Source organism: Gasterosteus aculeatus, chromosome 2, assembly GCF_964276395.1.
Source record: "Gasterosteus aculeatus chromosome 2, fGasAcu3.hap1.1, whole genome shotgun sequence".
In the NCBI taxonomy this organism is placed as follows: Eukaryota; Metazoa; Chordata; class Actinopteri; order Perciformes; family Gasterosteidae; genus Gasterosteus; species Gasterosteus aculeatus.
Window position 1 is genome coordinate 5,605,677 of NC_135689.1, and position 19,455 is coordinate 5,625,131.

Consider the following 19,455-nt stretch of genomic DNA (forward strand, 5'->3'; position numbering starts at 1 on the left):
AGTTTGTGATTTATGGTCAGTAAGTCTGGTTTTAGAAACTCAAATCAAGACTTTGAACTCTTACAGCAAAAGGGCTCATTTGTTTGTTATGTTATCAATAAAGTTAGGGAGGGTAGCGGAGGGGGTTCACTAAAAACTACTTGACAGGCAAGTAATGCCCCCTAGAACTGTAATGTTACCTTTTCCTTATCTTGGTTTGGTTTTACAGTTAATATTAGTGCGGAGGTTTTTGAGGAGCGTGCACTTTTTGGTAAATATGCAAAATCGTAATAATCTATCCTAAAATCAGATTAATCAAATGATATTTGATTTTTAAATGTTGATAAATCCAGGAAGATTTTTTACATTTTGTGTTTGCGTTCATATTGTACATTTTTCCAAGTAAGGAATATCATAATGGCTACTAAAAAGGATCTAGTTGAGAATCATAATATCCTTTTTAGATATAAATTTCAGCAGTCTGAAATGAATTCATCTCTTAGAATATAAAATTGTTTCAAATGTATGTACTTTTTGTTTGTTCTATGTATTGATATTCTGACAGCCATCAAAGAGTCAACTTCTGTGCTTTCACTCATCGTGTGTCACCAGAGTTGATGCTTTTCAGCAGATCTGTCTGGACACAAAAATTGTGATGTTATCACAATTTTTGTTCATGTCAAACAGATGAGAGACGTCATGTAAGCAGACAAAAATGCAGCTTTATCAACAAAGTTAGAGTTTCAACAATTTCTCTCTAAAGCATTTGACAATAAAAACAAATCTCTTTCATATATCGCACATACATTCCCATTACTGTACTGTGTCTTATATAAGAATTATGGACTCAGTCGTAATACCCTCATATAACCTCTAGAGGGCAGCACAATATTTCATCGTCGGCATTGGCTGAGTTGTTAAAATAAAATAGCTGTAGTGAACTTACGTTGGTTCTCCACGTGGTGGCAGCAGAGAGCGGCAGCAGGGTTATTTCCACTTCCTTGTCGTTCATGTCTTTGCACACTAGGTGGCAGGCTAACAGCATTTAATTTCAGTAGAGACACTTGAACCCGACTTGCCGCTTCTGTTAAGAGTTGCATCCGCCTGTCTTGTTTTTCTAGGGCGGCGTTAAGGTGCTGATCACTGGGCCCTGGCAGGAAGTCAGCTCAAACTACAGCTGCCTGTTTGACCAGATCTCAGTGCCGGCCTCTCTCATCCAACCGGGGGTGCTGCGCTGCTACTGCCCAGGTAAGTCAGAGGAGGGACGGGATGTTCATGAGGAGGTTTACCCATCACATTTGTTTGTGGTTTCTATGTTTCGGTTTCCAGGGTGGGAGGTTAGGATGATTTGTGGTCATTAGTATTGCGTGATCCGACAATAGGATGTTTTATGGATCCGGCGTTATCATTACCTTCCACCGCACAAACAATGAATATAAAAATCAATGTTAGGCTGTGGCTTTATGTCTTGTATAAAAAGCTGCTGTATGTCAATCAAACAGAAGAATGTGTTTAAATGATCATTTTCATTCATACCAACAGCCGCCTCACATGGTAAAAATGGTCCAGTACAAAACTGACCACGTAATAGTGACATGACGTTTACTTCATGTTATTAATTCTCATCATCATCTTGCTCTGCAGCACACGACACAGGTCTGGTGACACTGCAGGTGGCAGTAAGTAACCAGATCATCTCCAACTCGGTGGTGTTTGAGTACAAGGCGCGTGCTCTTCCGTCGCTGCCGTCATCTCAGCACGACTGGCTCTCGCTGGATGGTACGTCTCTCCTCAGTTTTACGCCAGCCTGGGCCCCTCTTTCCATCCCTCCTCCTTCCTTTTTCTTCCTCTCTTTTCTATTTACTCATTACTCCGTCATGTAACTCCCACTTCTTCTATTTGGCCTTGCAGATCTCTAGCGGCCTTATTGATTTTGTTTATTTTGATTAATGGACCATCATGCATTAGAAAGCTTCTCACAGAGATCGGCCTTGTGAATGTCTAAGAAACGGCTTGAAGATGCACTGTGATCGTAATGTTAAAGGCCATGGGAAATCCCTTTATTTGGCTGCTCCTACTCAGTGTGTGTAGAGAACGAGTGAACCGTCAGAACCTTTTGTTGGTATCAACTACAGAACTATGGAGAGTAGTTACAAACAAAATGTGGTTGTCCACATTAATGAGCACTGACTAATTGTGTGAAGAGTTGCCCAATGTAATTATGTCGGACAGATCATTATTATTATAAATCAACTGACTTTGCATGTTATTACGAAGTCTTGGATGTGTTGAATGAGACATTTCATGTTGTTGTTTTCATGAGACGTGGAGAGGAAATACCACATGTCGTATTTAAAGGGTCATTTTAAGGTCAACGCCTCATTGTCTCATCTTGCTTGCTTCAATCAGCCAGTGGGAAATCCATTGTGTTAACGACAGTGCAAATGAAATGACAAATACCTACCCTGTGAATTGTGCTGGAATTGTTAGTGTGATCCCCTTTCAGTAAAAACAGATGTGTACAGTGTACAGAGCTTCTACATACAACAACAAATGGTGCAGGGTTGGCAAATTTCCATTCTGTTTAAATTCAGATGAAGGCTGTGAGTTAGAAGACCTGTTCACCAGAATGTAAGTGGCCTGTGTGTGTGTGTGTGTGTGTGTTTTTCTGTGTGTGTGCGTGCGTGTGTGGGTGCGTGTGCTGCTGGGGAAGCGTTGCTGCAGTGCTTCAGCATTGACAGGATAAAGTAGGGCACAGTGAGGCACAGGCTCACAGGACAGCTGCATTGCAGACGGCCCTTGAGGAAGCGGGAGTGAGTAATGGAGAGCTGGCGGCTCCCATCCACAGCGGTACCAGTGGATCCCTCCTCCATTCATACCCTACTGCCTCACTGGCCCATTCACAGAACCAGTTAAGGAGGAGCTGACTGTCTCAGGGAAAACACAGCCCACCCTATTACCTTACTTACATTAACCCCTTCCCCGCCATCGCTCACTGTGTTGTCTCACGGCGGTCTGTGGTGTTCCTATTTGAGGGCGAAGAGGACACGCATACCCACAGAGGTCATTGACTGCGATGGGATTTTTCACCTGTGAGGTTCTGCAGGATTTCAGAGTGATTTACTGTTGTTGCATCCAGCTACGGACTGGACAAAAGTGGAAATTTGCAATATTCACAAATCAACACAAAAAGGTGAAAATGCATAATACATAACATGTATACGTGTGCATGCTTTGTTCCATAACTGTGTATAAAAACTGTAATATCATATTAAGGTGTGAGGAAACTGTGAGTTTCTGTGTGTGTGTGTGTGTGTTTGTGTGAGAGACAGTGTGAGTGTATCGCAAGATGTGAGGCGTGTTGCTGTTGTTGTTCGGACTCATGTGTGCCAATCACACACATGATGCATCGTTACTTGTAAACTGTTCTTCTGGGGTCCATCAGACACTTGTGGCTACAGCACGTGCGCGAGCTTCAGAACCACAGTGCCGTGGACAGCGACTCGGAAGCTCACTTCAAACTTTACAAGGAATTTCCATTCCCACTATTACCGGATAAGCATCCCCGGGAACGTGCGCCATCGATAATGTCCACGGTGAAAATGTCCAGAGGCAACAAGCGCGTCCAACGGGACAATGACAGCTACAAGACAGTTAGTCTGGACCCTCTCAGAACCCTCCTTTGGTTTCATTAACCCCCTATACGGCCAGTCCCCCAGAGTCAATACAGCCGGCCGACATTACGCGCCGTGTGCGTGCAGCTATTTAGTCCGCAAGCTCTGCGGGTCTGTTCTCCCGCGGAAGACTCGCTCTGCTGTGATGTGCTAATGGCACAGCTGCCCGCCTCCCTTGATTTGTCATAATGCAGAGTGGGGGAAGGGGCGCTTTTCTCTGCAGCACTGCAGGTACGGAGCCATGGGCAGGACAGAAGGGAGAGGGGAGAAGAAGAGGAAAACAAATCTGTCGGAGCCGCAGAGCGCTCATCGTGCGCCCCAAAGAGCCCGAGCTGCGGACCCCACGACGCGAGCGCGGTGGAGGTTCGCTGCGAAGCGCCAAATTAGTGTCTGTTAGTGCGCCACGGTGCGCATTGCCGGTACTGACTCCGAGCTGAACTACACCGGCGTGACAAACGGCTGACACACGCACGCACACGCACGCACGCACGCACACACTGCGGGAGCGAAGGAGTGGGCGTGTTTGGGTAAACATCGTAAACTACCGCAAACGGAGCACGGTTTAGTTTGAGACGGCCGCCGGCCCGCGGGAAGGCGAACCCGGTCCCGGTTCCTCCGGTGATGGGGAGACTCCTGGCGGGGCGCCCGGTGAACCCGATTCAGAGCCACCGGCGTCGAGCCAAGCACATCGATTTAACCGGAAGCCCTTCTTTTGGTCTGCTATTAATATAACGTACCAAAAAACGAATGGTTACAGTGCGGTAAGGGGCGAGCTTTTAGGAGCTCAAAGAAGGAGGAGGAGACGGAAGAGACGGAGGAGGAGGCGGAAAACGGGAACTAGGGCGTCTGTTTACCGGCGGCACGTGCGCACAACGTCTCGGTGTTTGTCCTTTTACTGCAGGCTGGGATGGCAGCGACTACTAGAAACACAAGGAAAGTGTGTGTGTGTGTGTGTGTGTGTGTGAGCTGAAAGAAGTGAAGAGGAGGAGGGGGCTATTAGATGAAGAAGAGTAGTGAGCGGTCCTCCTCCTCCTCTCTCTCTCTCTCTCTCTCTCTCTCCTCACGTCGCTCTCTTCCCTCACTTTGTTCTATTGTTGACGAGTCCTCTGTTGAGATTCAGTCCACTCCAAGGATTTATATTTTTCTTCTTTCTCCGTGTCACACCGTGCAGTGGTCTGACCGTCAGGCTGGGGGGGGGGTGTCTGGGGAGGTGGGGGGGCAAAACTGCAATTTGAGTGAAATGCATCTTTGGCGGGACTTCTTTGGGTCAGGATGCCTGTGAATGACACCTGCTTCTCCTAAAAGACAAAAGAGGCAGTGCTTTTGGCTTTGGGGTGGACTCTACCAATGGAAAATGAGATAGAAGGTTAGAAGTGTTAAGTTCAACCTATGGCTGTGGTGCTGTGCTGTGTATTGTTTGTGTTGTTTTCGACCCGGGAATGGCAGAAGAAGTTGAAGTTACACGTGCCCCCCCCCCCTCCCACCCCCCGAATCCCCCGCATGCCGTACTGTGTCTTGATGTGGTCCAACTCTGTGTGTGTGTGTGTGTGTGTGTGTGTGTGTGTGTGTGTGTGTGTGTGTGTGTGTGTGTGTGTGTGTGTGTGTGTGTGTGCGTGCGTGTGTGCGCCGCTGTGCCGGAGTTTTTGAAGAATTGGTCTATTTGTGCCACATGCTTCCTTCCAGTGTTTCATGTGACTCTGCCTCATTGCAGACTCACGACTTGTGCTCGAGCGTATTAAAGACTCCACAAGACGCCGTTAGAGACAACAACAAAAAAACAATCACTATTTGCGTTCCTGGTATTTTTCAATAACAAAAGTAGTTGTCTCATAGCGTCTGTGCGCCCCTTTTCTTTCTTTCTTCGTGTGCGGTACTTTTTGCAGAACCCGCCTCTCACATTTGAAGTGTTCCGGATTCGTTATGGACCGTTTCAGTGTGTTTGGGACGCATAGCCGTGTGCAGCCCGTGTCTGAGGTTGGGGGGGGGGGGTGTTTCACGTGTTGTTGAAAGTGTGGCGGCTGCTGTAGCGCATCGGAGGGTTGTCGCATCCGGCAGCGCTGCACGCGGAATTGGGGACAGCGAGTCGTTGGTAAAAAAAAAATTAAAAAATAGAAAATCGGGGATCGGATTGGAGTCAAAGTCGCATTTTGTCCGAATCTTTATGCAGCAGAACCGCTAAAAGAGGACGAAATCCAAACCGCACGTTGCCACGTTTCCGTCGCGATTGCAGCCGCTGAGCGTTTCAGCACCACAGACCTCTGGACAGCGACTGCACGGCGACCCCGTTTAACATAAGTCTTCAAAGTTTGCTTTGGTCGAGTGCTTTCCTTCAGCATTCAAAGTGAGAGGATCTCAGGTGTACATTTGTCTACCTGTTGCTTTCATGTGAAGTTTTGAGTGTTCCGTTCTTCAATGCATGGAACAATATGCATTTCCTACAAAACTGTGAAAGACACAATACAACAGACCAAAGGGGCAAAGTCATGTACAATATGTATTGAAGAAGTTGGATGGATCCCCACAGTGCTTTTGTGTGTTGTTTAGATCATATGAATAACGTCACGTGTTGCCGCTTATAAGTGGCAACGGTGAAAACAATTCTTCCCCTGGTTCCACTGCACAAAACCATAAACCCCCCAAAATCAACCCAACTGCATTGAACTATGTGTGTCTGTGTGTGTGCGTTTTGGCCAATCACGAGTTAATTTTATCTCTTGATGACACTGCATCATGATATTATGTTTGCTTGTAGTTCAATGAAAAAATAGTTAGATTTGTGACTCATATCACATACTGAGTACAACACTTTGAGTTGAGTAGGTGCTTGTTAACATCAATTGATAGGACATTATTGTGTATCACGATATCTAATCATAGAACTTCATTGGAATTCAAATCTATCACAATACACTAAATTCTCACCTTTTATTATCATCAATTATTACTCAGCTTTAATCGTTATGTACTTATACACTGTGTATGCCAGTATGTTTGGATGCATGTAGTAGTAAAACGTGATATTATTACATTGAATATTCATACACTTTCTGGCCGTGTGAGATGTCACACCGGGGATACCGGGACCAGCCGATCTGCGAATTTGCAGTGGCATTTCGTCATTGAAGTAAACGTGAAAATATGAACATTGCATCAACTGTGTGCATTCCATTCTCCCTGTCGCGGCATTGACATGTGCATGCTGGGAAAACAGATTTCCCTCTTCGGCAGTTAAATACTTGACTATCCACCTATTGATCCGAATGAAAATATTTAATAATATAATAGACAGCAGTACCATTAGTGGATGTTGTTTTGGTAAATGTGTGACTGTAGATCTTGTAGTAAAAGAGGGAGGAATACCAATAGCAGTACCTCTAGTAACAGCAGCAGTGATGTGGGAATGCTTACACTTAAAGGTGATGGATCACCCCTGACAAGAGATTTTAAAGTGAAATGTCTGAAGAGAAACAGTCATTTGTGGAGAGCCCATTATTTCAGAGTTTTATTGTTGACTAGTATGATTCCATAGCAGCAATCTGCTGGACACCGTTTGGACAGTCCCATCACAAACGACTGTACACATGACACTACGAGCCTACAAGGCATGATTATTAAACTGATTAGATATAAGATAGATTAATAATCATGCCTTGAAGGCTCGCAGTGTCACGTGTACAGTCGTTTGTGATGGGACTGTCCAAACGGTGTCCAATAAAGCCTTTGGTAAAAAATAGCAATAGTTTGTGGTTTACATTGTATTGTGTTGTCCATGCTGGGATTTGAATTATGCATAAAATTGTGCACCTTTGTGTTAACAGACTCCAGTCTGCCTAGTTAGCACAAAGAGATCATACATTTTGTTATATTCTGAGCCTATTGAACATCTGAGGAAAGTGCTAATTTTATGTTATGCTATAAGTTATCTTTTAAACTTATGCTTATTAAATTCAGGCTGAGAAATCCTGAGAATGTATTGAGGCTAACTGTGTTGTCTCACTATTAATGGAAAGCTTTGGAGACGTCCCATCCCTTGGGTTGTGCTGTTTTATATCAGATTGATTCATCTTTGGAAATTATTTCTCCACATGTGTCTCATTTGCTCCCCTGCCTCAATGAGACGTGTCAAGCAGTATTTAGGTTGTTTATGCAAATAGGTATCTAACAATGCACATGTTACTGCGTCGTCCGTCTATAAATAGAAGTTTAACATCTCTACTTTTTTTCCGAGGAACAAAACCAACAGTGTGTTACTCTGTTAGTGTGATAGTGGATGACGGTAAATCCCCATGGTGAACACTCTTGGCATTTCACCCTTCAATATGACACAATGTATCTACTCAGTGCTCAGACTGAACTCATATTGACCTAAACAGCTGGACGAACGCCAGCAGGTAAAGAGCTGCTTCACCTTCATGGCACAATAGAAAAGTATGAGCCTTGTGACCGTTTGTGGTCATTAAACGTCCGCGTATGGCGGTAAAATAAACCGTTTTACCAATGGGACATAGTAAAGTGCAATGTGGTCCACCTGATGATGTTGTTGCATGCAAGACCGGTAAAGCTATAAGAACCGTAGCCCACATGGTTGCAGGAACAGGGCATACAAAAAATGACAAAACAGCAATTTTGTCTTAGAGCAATCTAATGGCCAAACATCTCAAGTACATCCCTCTACAGTATGGATCTGAAATAGTCTTTTTATTTGCTTTCTCGCAAAAACACAAAAAATTGCCCTCTGGTGCGAAGGTGAAAAAGTTTGCAAGTGTGTGGCTTGATTGACGACCGGCCGCTCACCGCCGCCGCATGACCCTGAACAGGATGAGCCACACAGCAGATGGATGGATAGATGGATTGATTGGTTGTCAAAACGACCGATTGCAGAAAAGAAAGATCCCCCCTGTTGCATGTTTTCGCTCTGCTAACATAAGAAGAAGAAAAGAAGAAAAATATGGAATACCACTCGTTGTGCGTTGCGAACGTGAAGTCGGCCTTTGATCAATAGACAGCCATGTGTTCCAGCTGCTGAGGGCTGCAGCCGGGTGGCCTGGCCCCTTAACCTGAACCTTCCCAAACAACAGCCCCTGCCGGTCACCTCTGGGCCTCTCTACTGGGTTGTAGAAGCCGACCGGCCGCGGGGCGACAATGAGGTCCAGCACTGAACTCAATTGGCTCAACCACGTGCGGAGGTGTGAGGCTGAAAGATGTCCTCACACGCTTAGAAGTTCACTTCATGCATGACCCCTCTCCTGTCTTGTCATCTAACCTGCCCATCGTTCTTTCTCTACCCGTAATCTCTACTGCTGTGTTAGCCCTTCCACAAGGCTCCTCAGTAAACGGCCCTGACCTCCCCAAGCCCATCCGTCCGTACGTCCAACGTTCTCCTGGGGAGCTCCTGCAACGTCCGAGAGACAAACACAGATGATCTGGTTAAAGGCTGCGACATTGTGCCTGCGTTGGTCCTCTACTTCTCTCAGAGGAAGAGTGTCCTTTTGAAAGGAGATCCACAACGATCAGGCGATTTATAACGTATACGTATGCTGTGCATTTGACGAGTAGACATGTGACTTTCTCCATTCAACCTAGTTCCTTAACCCGTATGATAGGATCATGTGTCTGGTGGGTCCCATGATGAAGAAAATAGCAATTGATTCTAATGAATGTCGGCCCCAAGGCAAGTGACAAAGTTACTCATTTGGGTTATCGGTCATGGCAAGTTCAAGACTGCAAAATGTTTCCTTATTAGCCAATGCAGTTGTTCCCCTAATACAAGACCCAGACTGTATTATTTCCCCTATTATAATACCTCATTAAAACCCAGAGTAAGTGTGAGTTCAGTTAAATAAATGTTTGAGAAATGTAATCTCTCTCCTTTTGTATTTTTCATATTCAATTTGGTTGAAGGTTCGCAAGGGTCTAAATTCTACAGGGAAATACTTCCCCAATAGTAAGGGTAGCCAATGTATCATAGATATCCACAAGCAAGTGAACTGCACTTATTTACAGTGATATAGCCTTAGTTTGGGCAGCATATTTGTGTCGTGGCAGCTGTAGGTTTACACCTCCGCTGACTGATTAACTTCCATTCAAGTGTTGTCTGTATAATAAATGGCTGTCAGCCCCATTTTTGCACCCAATTTTTGTTTGTTTGTTTAAATTAACACATCACGGCTTGCCCTAAATTAATGAGTGACCACGTCTGCTGCCACAGATCGTCACGAGGGAGTAAACCGGAGAGAGGGGGAGGGCGTCAACGACATCACAGTGTTGTTACGGTTCTGTTTGGCTGCCCACCTTCCATGTCTCCTCCCTCTTCCCTCCCACTCGTCCCTACCCCATCCTCCCTCTGCAGTGGACGTGCATCGCATTTGGAGCAGCAGGCAGCAGGTGGAGATGACATCATCTGCACTGCAGCACACTGCAGCACTGGGTCTGAACAAAGACATGTCAGCCTACCGCTAACTATCCCCTCTCCCACTCCCTCTCTCTCTCTCTCTCTCTCTCTCTCTCTCTCTCCCTCTCTCTCTACATCTCAAGCTCTACACCCCCCGCATCTTACCCCCCACACCCGTACCCCTCACCCCTTCGTCAGCCAGAGGGAGAGGGAGACAATAGCCTTACACAAAGTCAGGCTGTAGCGCCGTGACCTATCTCAACCCTCTGGCTCCCCTCCTGGCACAAGCACTCATCCCGTCGCCTCACCTGTTTCCACAAGACGCCGTGTGGACAGGTGAGGACGGATCCCACATCGGGAGGAGCGCTGCTTAATGAGCGAGCGTTTGGGGCCAGTACAGCGGTCTACAGCTCACACGGGGACCTCACTGTTGTCCTCCATGTGCATTATTCACGGTGCAGCACTAATTTACCAGCCTGTGACATTATGTTTTCCTGTCCAATGATAGCAGTTACTTGACCTCTTTTACAATGGTTTATCGCTGACATTACCTCCCCATGGAGCCCCGAGCCGCGACTGCCAAGACAGCGCAAAGCGCAAATGTCACCGGGTCGTGCTGGGCCGGCTCCCCGCTTAGAGTCTTTAGGGTTGGGTTGGTGTCAACACAGAGAATTTGAGAGTAGGTCAAGTACACAATAGGACAGCAAAGACGATTTATGGACTCAATTTTTTTCCGTTGTTTGCCTTTCTCTCTTAATTTTTTTTCTTTTTTCTGCTGGAATATGGAGTCCTTCCCCTCCCCTCCATCAATAAGCCAATAGCTCGCAGGCAGGCCATACACACACAGCATGTTCCTGTCGCCTAGTTACCGCTCGGCAGCAGGTTGCCACAGAAACGGCCTCATAGTGGCTAAATGGGGAATGCTAATGCAGTCTTCTATACTCCCTGCTGCAGTGGGCTCTCTGTGCCCATCCCATTCCCCTCTCTGTACACAGCGTAGTGTGTGTGTGTGTGTGTCTGTGTACACACACACACACACAAGTGTTTGTTTGTATGTAAGTGAGTGTTTGTTGGTTGGTTGGACCCCTAAATGTCTTAATGAGGCTGGTGTCTTGGAATCATAACAAGAACGTGTCGCAACAGGTTAAAAATTGCAGTTTTGTACGCGTGTTGACGTTTCACGGCTGGTTACACGAATGCACTTTGTGTTGCAATCACAACTTGCCCCGAGATGTCACAGTCTGCTAATTTCTCCTTTACGCCCCTGTCTGTTTCACTAAATCAAATACCGGTGTTTGGAAGTCCCTTGCTCTGCCCTCTCCTCACTAATGTATTGAATTATGCAGTGTGCTCTATATTCCCAACAAGGCAAAGAAAAGAAACCTGAGCAGAGACAATCCGCAAAAAAAACTGCACTGACTAACGACACCGGGTGCGAAGCAGATGTTGCCTCCTGAGCACCGTGTAAACGCTCTGAACTCTTATACACCTCCATCCATCCTGTCGTAGGAAAACAACGGCTCTGGATAGGTGCATTTACTCCTTGAACCTAGAGACAGTGCACTTAATCAGCTGGAGAGGGACGGCAGCTGCACCCCCCCAACCCCCCCCCCACCAACCCCCCCAGATCATGTCTGAAGCTCTTTGTGGAAGGGAGGACCCATTCAACATGCCCCCACTCATTGGCCAATCGTTACACCTTAATAGGTCAGCTGCGGCTGTGTTTGAGTGCTGTGGGAGAGATCGCTGTAAGAGTTCAGTGACTGCAGCCATTAGCAGATGATTGATGGGCTTTAAGGGTTACTTTAGTAAAACCAATGTTTTTGATGAAGTCAATGATTGATGCTCTTGTTTTCACGTACACCCTGAGGGGATTAATTATGATTATAGTATTTGTTTTAGTGTTACAGCTGGACGCAGAAGATTACAGTAACTTTCCATCAAGCTCCGCTTTATCTCGGAAATGGGCTAATGCATTCGCTCCCGAATGGTTGATTGCATGCCTCATGTTGTTAAGCCCCAAGTCACTGCGACAGCCTTATTGCGGCTCAGAGCAACATATTTGGTGCAGCTGGTGGTGCATACTGGGTGATCGTTTGTCTTGTCAGGACACCGGGTTGTTTGTGTGCGGGTAATTGCAAAGACAGCCATTTTTATTTCTCGTTTTTTCTTTTTTTTAGCTTGCTGAACGCTGCTCGTGTGCTGACGTGTTCTTCTTCTGTCCTACTGTTTGCCTAGATAACCAGTTCAGAATGTCTATCCTGGAGCGCCTGGAGCAGATGGAGAGGAGGATGGCAGAGATGGCCAGCCACCAGCAGTCGAGCAGCGCAGGGAGTGGCGGAGCTGGGGGAGGGACAGGGGGAGGAGGGGGAGGAGGAGGAGGAGGAGGAGGGGGAGGCGGAGGAGGTGGAGGCAACAACAGCCAGTCGCAGGTAAAAAAAAAAAGCCACATCCCGCCACTCATATGTTGTGCGTAGAGACGTGCGTGCGACAGCACATTTTCACTTTGTTCCCGATTCACATAAGTTCCGTGTAACTACACGGAACACAAGCGTGTGGTTTTGTTGTGGTTAAGGAGGACAAAATGCCTCGACCAATAACGATATGCTCTTCTGTGTGTCTCAGTGTTTATCTGGTCAGGCCAGCAGCTCTTTTGAGAGCCGCGTTGTTGTGGTCTGCGAGAAGATGATGAGCAGAGCTTGCTGGGCCAAGTCCAAACATTTAATCCACTCCAAGACCTTCAGAGGCATGACGCTCCTCCACCTGGCCGCAGGCCAGGGCTACGCCACCCTCATCCAAACACTCATCAAGTGGCGGTGAGAACCAAGCACTTGACACACTGTGCTAATGGCGCTTTCGGGGGTTTTGTAATATGTGTGGACTCCACTAAACAGCTGTTAGATACTAATGGTTTCCTCTCTTTTGTCCAGCACCAAACATGCTGATAGCATTGATTTGGAGTTAGAGGTGGACCCTCTCAATGTAGATCACTTCTCCTGCACGCCCCTGGTAAGAGAGCTGACGTTAGCGGCACGAGCAAGAAATTCTTAGCGTGTGTGACGATTACCTGTGGTTGATTTTTTTTAACAGTCCGCTGTAAACCATTGACTTAACATTCCCTTTTGCTTATTTGACTTTTCTGTCTGTTTTCCCTCCAGATGTGGGCCTGTGCGCTGGGTCACCTGGAGGCGGCGGTGGTCCTGTACAAGTGGGACAGACGTGCCCTGGCCATCCCGGATTCTCTCGGCCGCTTACCCCTCTCAATTGCCCGATCTCGTGGTCACACCAAATTGGCCGAATGTCTGGAGCAGCTGCAAAGGGAGGAGCAGCAGCCACCGGCCCCTCTGCCCCCCACCCCTCGCATGTCCTTCTCTCCGGCCCCCGACACGCCCACCACAGACAGCTGGATGGTCAGCTGGGCGAACAACAGCGGAGTAACACCAAGTGGCAAGAAAGCGGGCCCCGCTGCCACTACGACCACATCCAGCACCACAAGCCTCAATCCAGGCCCGTAGAGTTCTGTTTCTAACCGTCTCTTACTACACACTAATTAAGCGTAGCTATGCAGCTAACTTTTTTTTTTTTTTTTGCAGACTTGAGAAGACCGAGGTCAGAGCCCTCCAACTACTACAGCAGCGAGGGCCAAAGAGACCTCCCACTGGCTAAAAAACATAAACCCAACCCAGAACTGTTTCAGACTCGGCCCGACAAGGCCACGTCTGTCCCTCTGAGCCTGGAGCAGCAACAGCTCCACAATCTGTCCTCCAGTCCCAGGAGCCTGTCCTCAGAGGGGCTGAGCTCGGACAAGGGCCTGTCTACGGGGGGCAGCGCGGGGTCAACCAGATGGACCTCCAGAGAGAGTTTCTCCAGCGGCGGCATGGGTAGGAAGTCATCGGGGGTCAGCGGAAGCAGCAACTTGGGGAAGGAGAAGCTGGTGAACCGGTTGCGTCAACGGGAGCAGCTGGACATGCTGGTGATGGCCGACAGGGAAATGGCTGATGCGGAACTATTATCCTATCGGGAGGATCTGGAGAGCCAGGACTGTCTCACTCAGATGGATGACCTGCAGGTGAGAGCAAAACACCCACATAGGAAATGTTCAAAATAAATTGGGACCTTTCGATTTAAAATGCTCGCATTACAGAAATAACATTACATAATATTAGCCTTCCTGCAGCTGATGATAAGATGCATGGGGGGAAAAAACTGATCCCCTATTATGTATCAATGCTCTTATCGAGTGAGGCCGCAGTATGGATATTTTATTGGCACCATTTTAGAAAGTGGAATGCATATCAATTACATTGTCACCAGTGAAGAAAGCTAACCTCACAAAGCGACCCCTTTAATGTCCGCCTTCGGCATTGAGCCGGCCGCATGCACCAGGCCAACACGGCACTCTGTCGATGATCATCACTGCATAATAAACTCTCTATTGATCCCCTTCCATAGCCCAGGGAATTCATCCAGCCAACCATCTAAGGCTAACTACCCCTCCGTCAGATGAAGTGCTGGATTAGGACTTTAAACAGCATCACTCGTCTTAATTGTACTCTATTAACTTTGTCATATCGGCAAAGAGATTGAACTCGCACGCCTAGACCCTGTTCAGTCTCCCGAATAGGGAGTCGCTCGGCTATATGTACATAGTGATAAACATTGACACGGTTGTGTCCCTCCCTCTGTCCAAACTAAACAGGCGAACATGATGACTCTGGCAGAGCACATCATTGAAGCGACTCCCGAGAGAATCAAAAGGGAGAACTTCACCGCCGCAGACTCCGTGCCCTTAGACACGTCAGGTGTCAGCAACACCATGAACTGGCTGGCCAACTACCTTGGAGATGTGGAACAGCTGCCGAGCATCATACATCTCCGGTAAGGATTACCGCGGGGCGGAAGACAGCAGATATGCATTATGCATGGCCAGTGTGTGGGTGGGTGTTCGTCTCGCCATTGCATTCGTCTTTCTTTCCTGTGCTTTGTTACTCTCTAGTACTTTCCACAAAGGCTGCACCTTTGTGGGGGTCAAATGAACAGTAAAAAAAAACACTTCGAAGAACATGTTTATATGCATCACTGTCGATCGTTGCGTAGAACAGTGAAAGGTCATTTTGAAAAGAAGCAATGAATTGTTTATTTGGGACTTTTGGGAAGTTTAATTCACACACATACTACAGTTTGCAGGTAATCAATAAACCTAATGAATAATTAACACTATATTAAAAGATGTCTCTCTCTCGCATGGAACCTTGGCAAGCAGTGTAAAGAAATTATTTAAATGATTTGTTTTTAATTACTTTGCATTGAGACCCACATCCAGGCCTAATCTACATGTACGTGTTAGGTGAACAGGTGTAACCCTGAATATTCCCTCATTATATTCCCTCATATTCCTTCATTCATACCCTGAACATACATGTAACAGATAAAAGTGTTCAAAGGAGCGAAACCTCTCTGCCACATTTCTTCCTTAGCTCTCTCTACAATGAACCGCTGACCTCATCCTCCAATCCCGCCCTCAATCCTGCGGTGTCTCCACTGAGGGAGGGGCCTCTGGAGAGGTCTGCGCTCCCGTCCCCGGCCGACTGGAGTGAGTTCATCACTGCCTCCAACAGCAAAGTGGAGCGGGACCTGGCCCAGCTGACTCTGTCCGACCCAGAGCAGAGGGAGCTGTACGAGGCCGCCCGTCTCGTCCAAACTGCCTTCCGCAAGTACAAGGTACAGGCCCGGCGCTCGGGGGGCGCTCCAGCTGTGCGTGCTGCAGCCCGCCGTGACGGGGCTGTGCTCTTAGTGCCCGCGTTCTTCAGTGGTTTTGCTTTCGGAGAGAGAGAGAGAGAGAGAGAGAGATGTTGAAGGGTTCTTTTTGTTTATCTGTTCACACGCTATGGCGCTCTTGATCGTACTGTGTCCGATCGTACCTGATGTTACTCACACTTCTGTCTCTACCTCTGTCTGATTCTCTGTTCTTCAGCTCGTACACACATTACAACATAAACAAATATGTATCCAAATAAGTCCCTGTGGGTTCAGCATGGGAAGGTGCCTTGAGCAGAGCATGGCCTTGCTTAGAGGAGCGACTGCACTGTCCTCTGTATCCCTGCTCCAATTAGTCACAGTTAAGCTCGTATTCTGCTCCTCCCTCTGTCTCTGTCTCTGTTTCTCTCTCTGAGTTAGGTGTATGGAGCCTGCTGCTGCCTGTTTTATAACTAGCTTCCACACACCAGTCCTCTCCCACTGCCCGATCCCATTCCTCAACTCGCTACCCATCCCCAGCTACTTTCAATGGGTTTTCATATCACAAACTCTTTCGCTGTCGTTTGCAGTCGTCTGTTGGGCCTTTCTACCGGCTGATACTGAGGAGGACCTTTATCCCTCCACAGTTCTCCTCCTCCTCCTCCTCTGGGGGCCCGTTGCACAAGGATGGACTCACGCCAGGGCGCCATTCACATGTCGGCCACCAGGGGACCTCAGGGAGACTTGAGTCCTTTATGGCGAAACGTAGGTTCCTTTGTGACCTCTGACCTTTGCACCCTCTACTCTCCAACAGGGGCGTCCGCTCAGAGAGCAACAGGAAGTGGCTGCTGCTGTTATTCAGCGTTGTTACAAGAAATACAAACAGGTAGGCCCCACGAATCTATTGTCCTGTTCCTGATATGGTCCCATGTATTAAGTGCTTTTGATTACTATATATCCTAGTTTATTATATATATACATATATCTTTTTTACTATTTCAGAATAGTACGTGTAAGTCCTCCATCATTTACAATATATTCCCTTTTCTTTTTGCAAGCTAACATGGATAGCCTTGAAGGTAAACATTTTCCACTACCAGCAGCTAAATTAACTGCCAAACGTTGTTCTCCCACCCCGGCGTGAACCCTCAGCACTGTTGCGGTATTCTCCCGCGGCAGAGCGTGACGTGTTGTCTCGTTCTCATTGGCAGTATGCACTTTATAAGAAGATGACGCAGGCCGCCATCCTTATCCAGAGTAAATTCCGCAGCTACCACGAACAGAAGAAGTTTCAGCAGAGCAGGAGGGCCGCTGTGCTCATTCAGCAGTACTACCGCAGCTACAAGGAGTTCGGCAGGCTGAAGCCCCACCAGCGGGGGGCCGCCGCTGCCCTGGTGCAGCATAAACTAAGGTAGACGCATCAGCGGTTGATGAAGGACAGGTTCCTTCGTTTATTTAAACCCAGTTGTTAGCAGGCTTGTGGTAGGACTCACTGGAACGGAAATTCAGAGATGAACATGATATTAACATGTTTTACTGTCGTTGTGTTGTGTTTTCACAGAGGTAGTCTGCTCACAAAGAGGCAGGATCAAGCTGCCAGGAAGATCATGAGGTTCCTACGTCGCTGCCGCCACAGGTAGCCCCACCCGACTCACACACGTACTGACGTAGTTCATTCACACATACGTACGCGCAGGGCTCCACGTGGGCCGGGGTGAAGCCTCTCACTCAGATCTAATGCACGGGCGGGTTTACGGTTCGAAAGAACTGAATCCCTTTGAGCTAATCAGTAAGACTCGTGTCCTCGTTTTTACTTGGTGTCATGTGTTTGATTTATTTTTGTCGGACAAACTCGGTGGCAACACCTGAGCTCCAACCCCTTCCTCTCACTGTGTTTGGCCCCCACCCACCTGTCCCCCACCCCCCCTCCCTCACAGTGCCTACTGTGTGCTAATAGCTGTCTGGTATTGTTTTGCTGTTTATGCCAAGCCCCTTGATGGACCATAGACTGTTCAAGCGGGTGAGTGCAGCCTCAGCAACTCAGTTCGTGCCTCCCTCGCTCTCTCTCGCTCTCTCTCGCTCCCTCTCTCTCTCTCTGTTATTACATATGTCTCTTTCTCGCCCTTAACTCTGTCTCTCCGTCTCTCACTCTTTAATAATACAATTATCTCCTCCTGAGGTCTCGGCCTTTGCATTTTCCTCCTCCTTCCCTTTTCTCTCTCTCTGTCTCTCTCTCTCTCTCTCTCTCTCTCTCTCTCTCCCATCCCTCCACCCAGCCTACTTCCTTTTCCATCACTGTTGCTTGATGCCTGCTTGCATGAAGGCTGACGACCGGAGCCACAGGTGGACTGAGAAGCTCAGATTTAAAAGCAGTATTCTTGAAATAACTAAATGCTTATGAATGACAATATCACTGCAACACTTAACAGGCACTTCACTGACTCTCTTTATCTCTGTCTTTCTCTCCTCGGGAATTACTTTTTGTTCATATTGGGTTTTCTTTTTTTATTTCACTTTGTGTGGTTATGCAGATGGCCGGTTTAAGAGAACGGGAGCCTTTTTTTTTTCCAACCCTGTGTTATTCTGCTGCATGTCCAGTGGTGATCACTACGAGCCTTGCTCTCCTACTTCAGGCATGCTGTGGGCCTGCTGTGCCTCGAGTAGTCTGTCTGTCCGTCTCACCGGCTGCTTGTCCTGTTTCCAGCCACTCGACAGGCCGAGAGGGGGACTCAACCCCTCCGATATACATTTAGTATTTTTACAGACCTTTGACCTCCTTGCTGTTGCATATCTCATGTTTGTACACTGTCCCAAAATAGGGCACAAGGCTTTTAGAGCAGGTGAGATTGTTGACGGGACGTTGTCTGCTGGATATAGGTCAGGAAGCTGGGACGGCATATAGGTCGCGGAGTCTAACTGTACATAAATGTTGGAGTGGCGACCGTCCGCTGTGTTAACCCCGATCTGTTAACCCCGGTGTGTTAAAATCAGTTGCTCGGTGAAAAGGAGCAGCGCGTCCTCGACAGGCCGTCGGCCCTTTGCTCATATGAGACGCGTGTCTCTCGTTTTGTGAGCTGCCACACAATGTATTTTATAAAGTTTTGAAATATGAATTGCTCTTTAACCACAAACAGATAATCTTCCATTTTTGCCTCGACTGATATGTTTGGAAATACTTTAGTAATTTAGTTTAATGGTTCATACATTTCACCATTAACTATCTAGAGTTAGACTCTATAAGGACAATACTTGTTATATTATAGTCTTTGTTTCAATAATCACAGAAGTACGCACGTCATGCTGTTGGGAAACAGTCACATGCTTTGTTTCAGAGTGCCATATGTGTCACTTTTAAAGGAGTAGTATTAACTAGAATAATACATGTAATCTGTGTAAATATGATATCATCAGTATATTGTGTCGGGAAAATAAAATGCATGAATCTTGTATTTATCGCCACAAACGTGCATTTAATCCCAATTGTAACGGGCGAACATGGTAATGATTCCGTAGTTGTCCCAATAGTTACTATTTTCCGTTGCTCATTCCGGATTGTTTGATTGCACATTGACCAGCCTTTCTTTTCACAGCCAGGAGTAGCTCCTGGTGGTCTGAGCTGACGCGACGTGGCTGAACAGTGTGAAACCGTTTGGCTCGTGCTTGATAAGACGCTTT

At 47.2% G+C, this 19,455-nt stretch overlaps 1 protein-coding gene across 13 annotated transcripts in view; it reads left to right on the plus strand.

Annotated features, from left to right (window-relative positions):
* The window catches only part of camta1a (calmodulin binding transcription activator 1a), a 245,774-nt gene that overhangs the window by 221,259 nt on the left and 5,060 nt on the right, over positions 1–19,455 (plus strand). For 8 of the 13 annotated variants that reach the window (XM_078087794.1, XM_078087768.1, XM_078087789.1 and 5 more), the window contains 14 exons: positions 1,101–1,227; positions 1,624–1,758; positions 12,283–12,476; positions 12,670–12,860; positions 12,975–13,053; positions 13,203–13,551; positions 13,638–14,113; positions 14,744–14,922; positions 15,522–15,765; positions 16,595–16,666; positions 16,839–16,859; positions 16,992–17,191; positions 17,342–17,416; positions 17,770–17,800. In XM_078087794.1, the coding sequence (XP_077943920.1) occupies positions 1,101–1,227; positions 1,624–1,758; positions 12,283–12,476; positions 12,670–12,860; positions 12,975–13,053; positions 13,203–13,551; positions 13,638–14,113; positions 14,744–14,922; positions 15,522–15,765; positions 16,595–16,666; positions 16,839–16,859; positions 16,992–17,191; positions 17,342–17,416; positions 17,770–17,800 (2,373 nt within the window). The remainder of the gene's footprint in view (positions 1–1,100; positions 1,228–1,623; positions 1,759–12,282; positions 12,477–12,669; positions 12,861–12,974; positions 13,054–13,202; positions 13,552–13,637; positions 14,114–14,743; positions 14,923–15,521; positions 15,766–16,594; positions 16,667–16,838; positions 16,860–16,991; positions 17,192–17,341; positions 17,417–17,769; positions 17,801–19,455) is intronic. The other 5 variants (XM_078087799.1, XM_078087771.1, XM_078087778.1 and 2 more) reach the window with 3 other exon arrangements.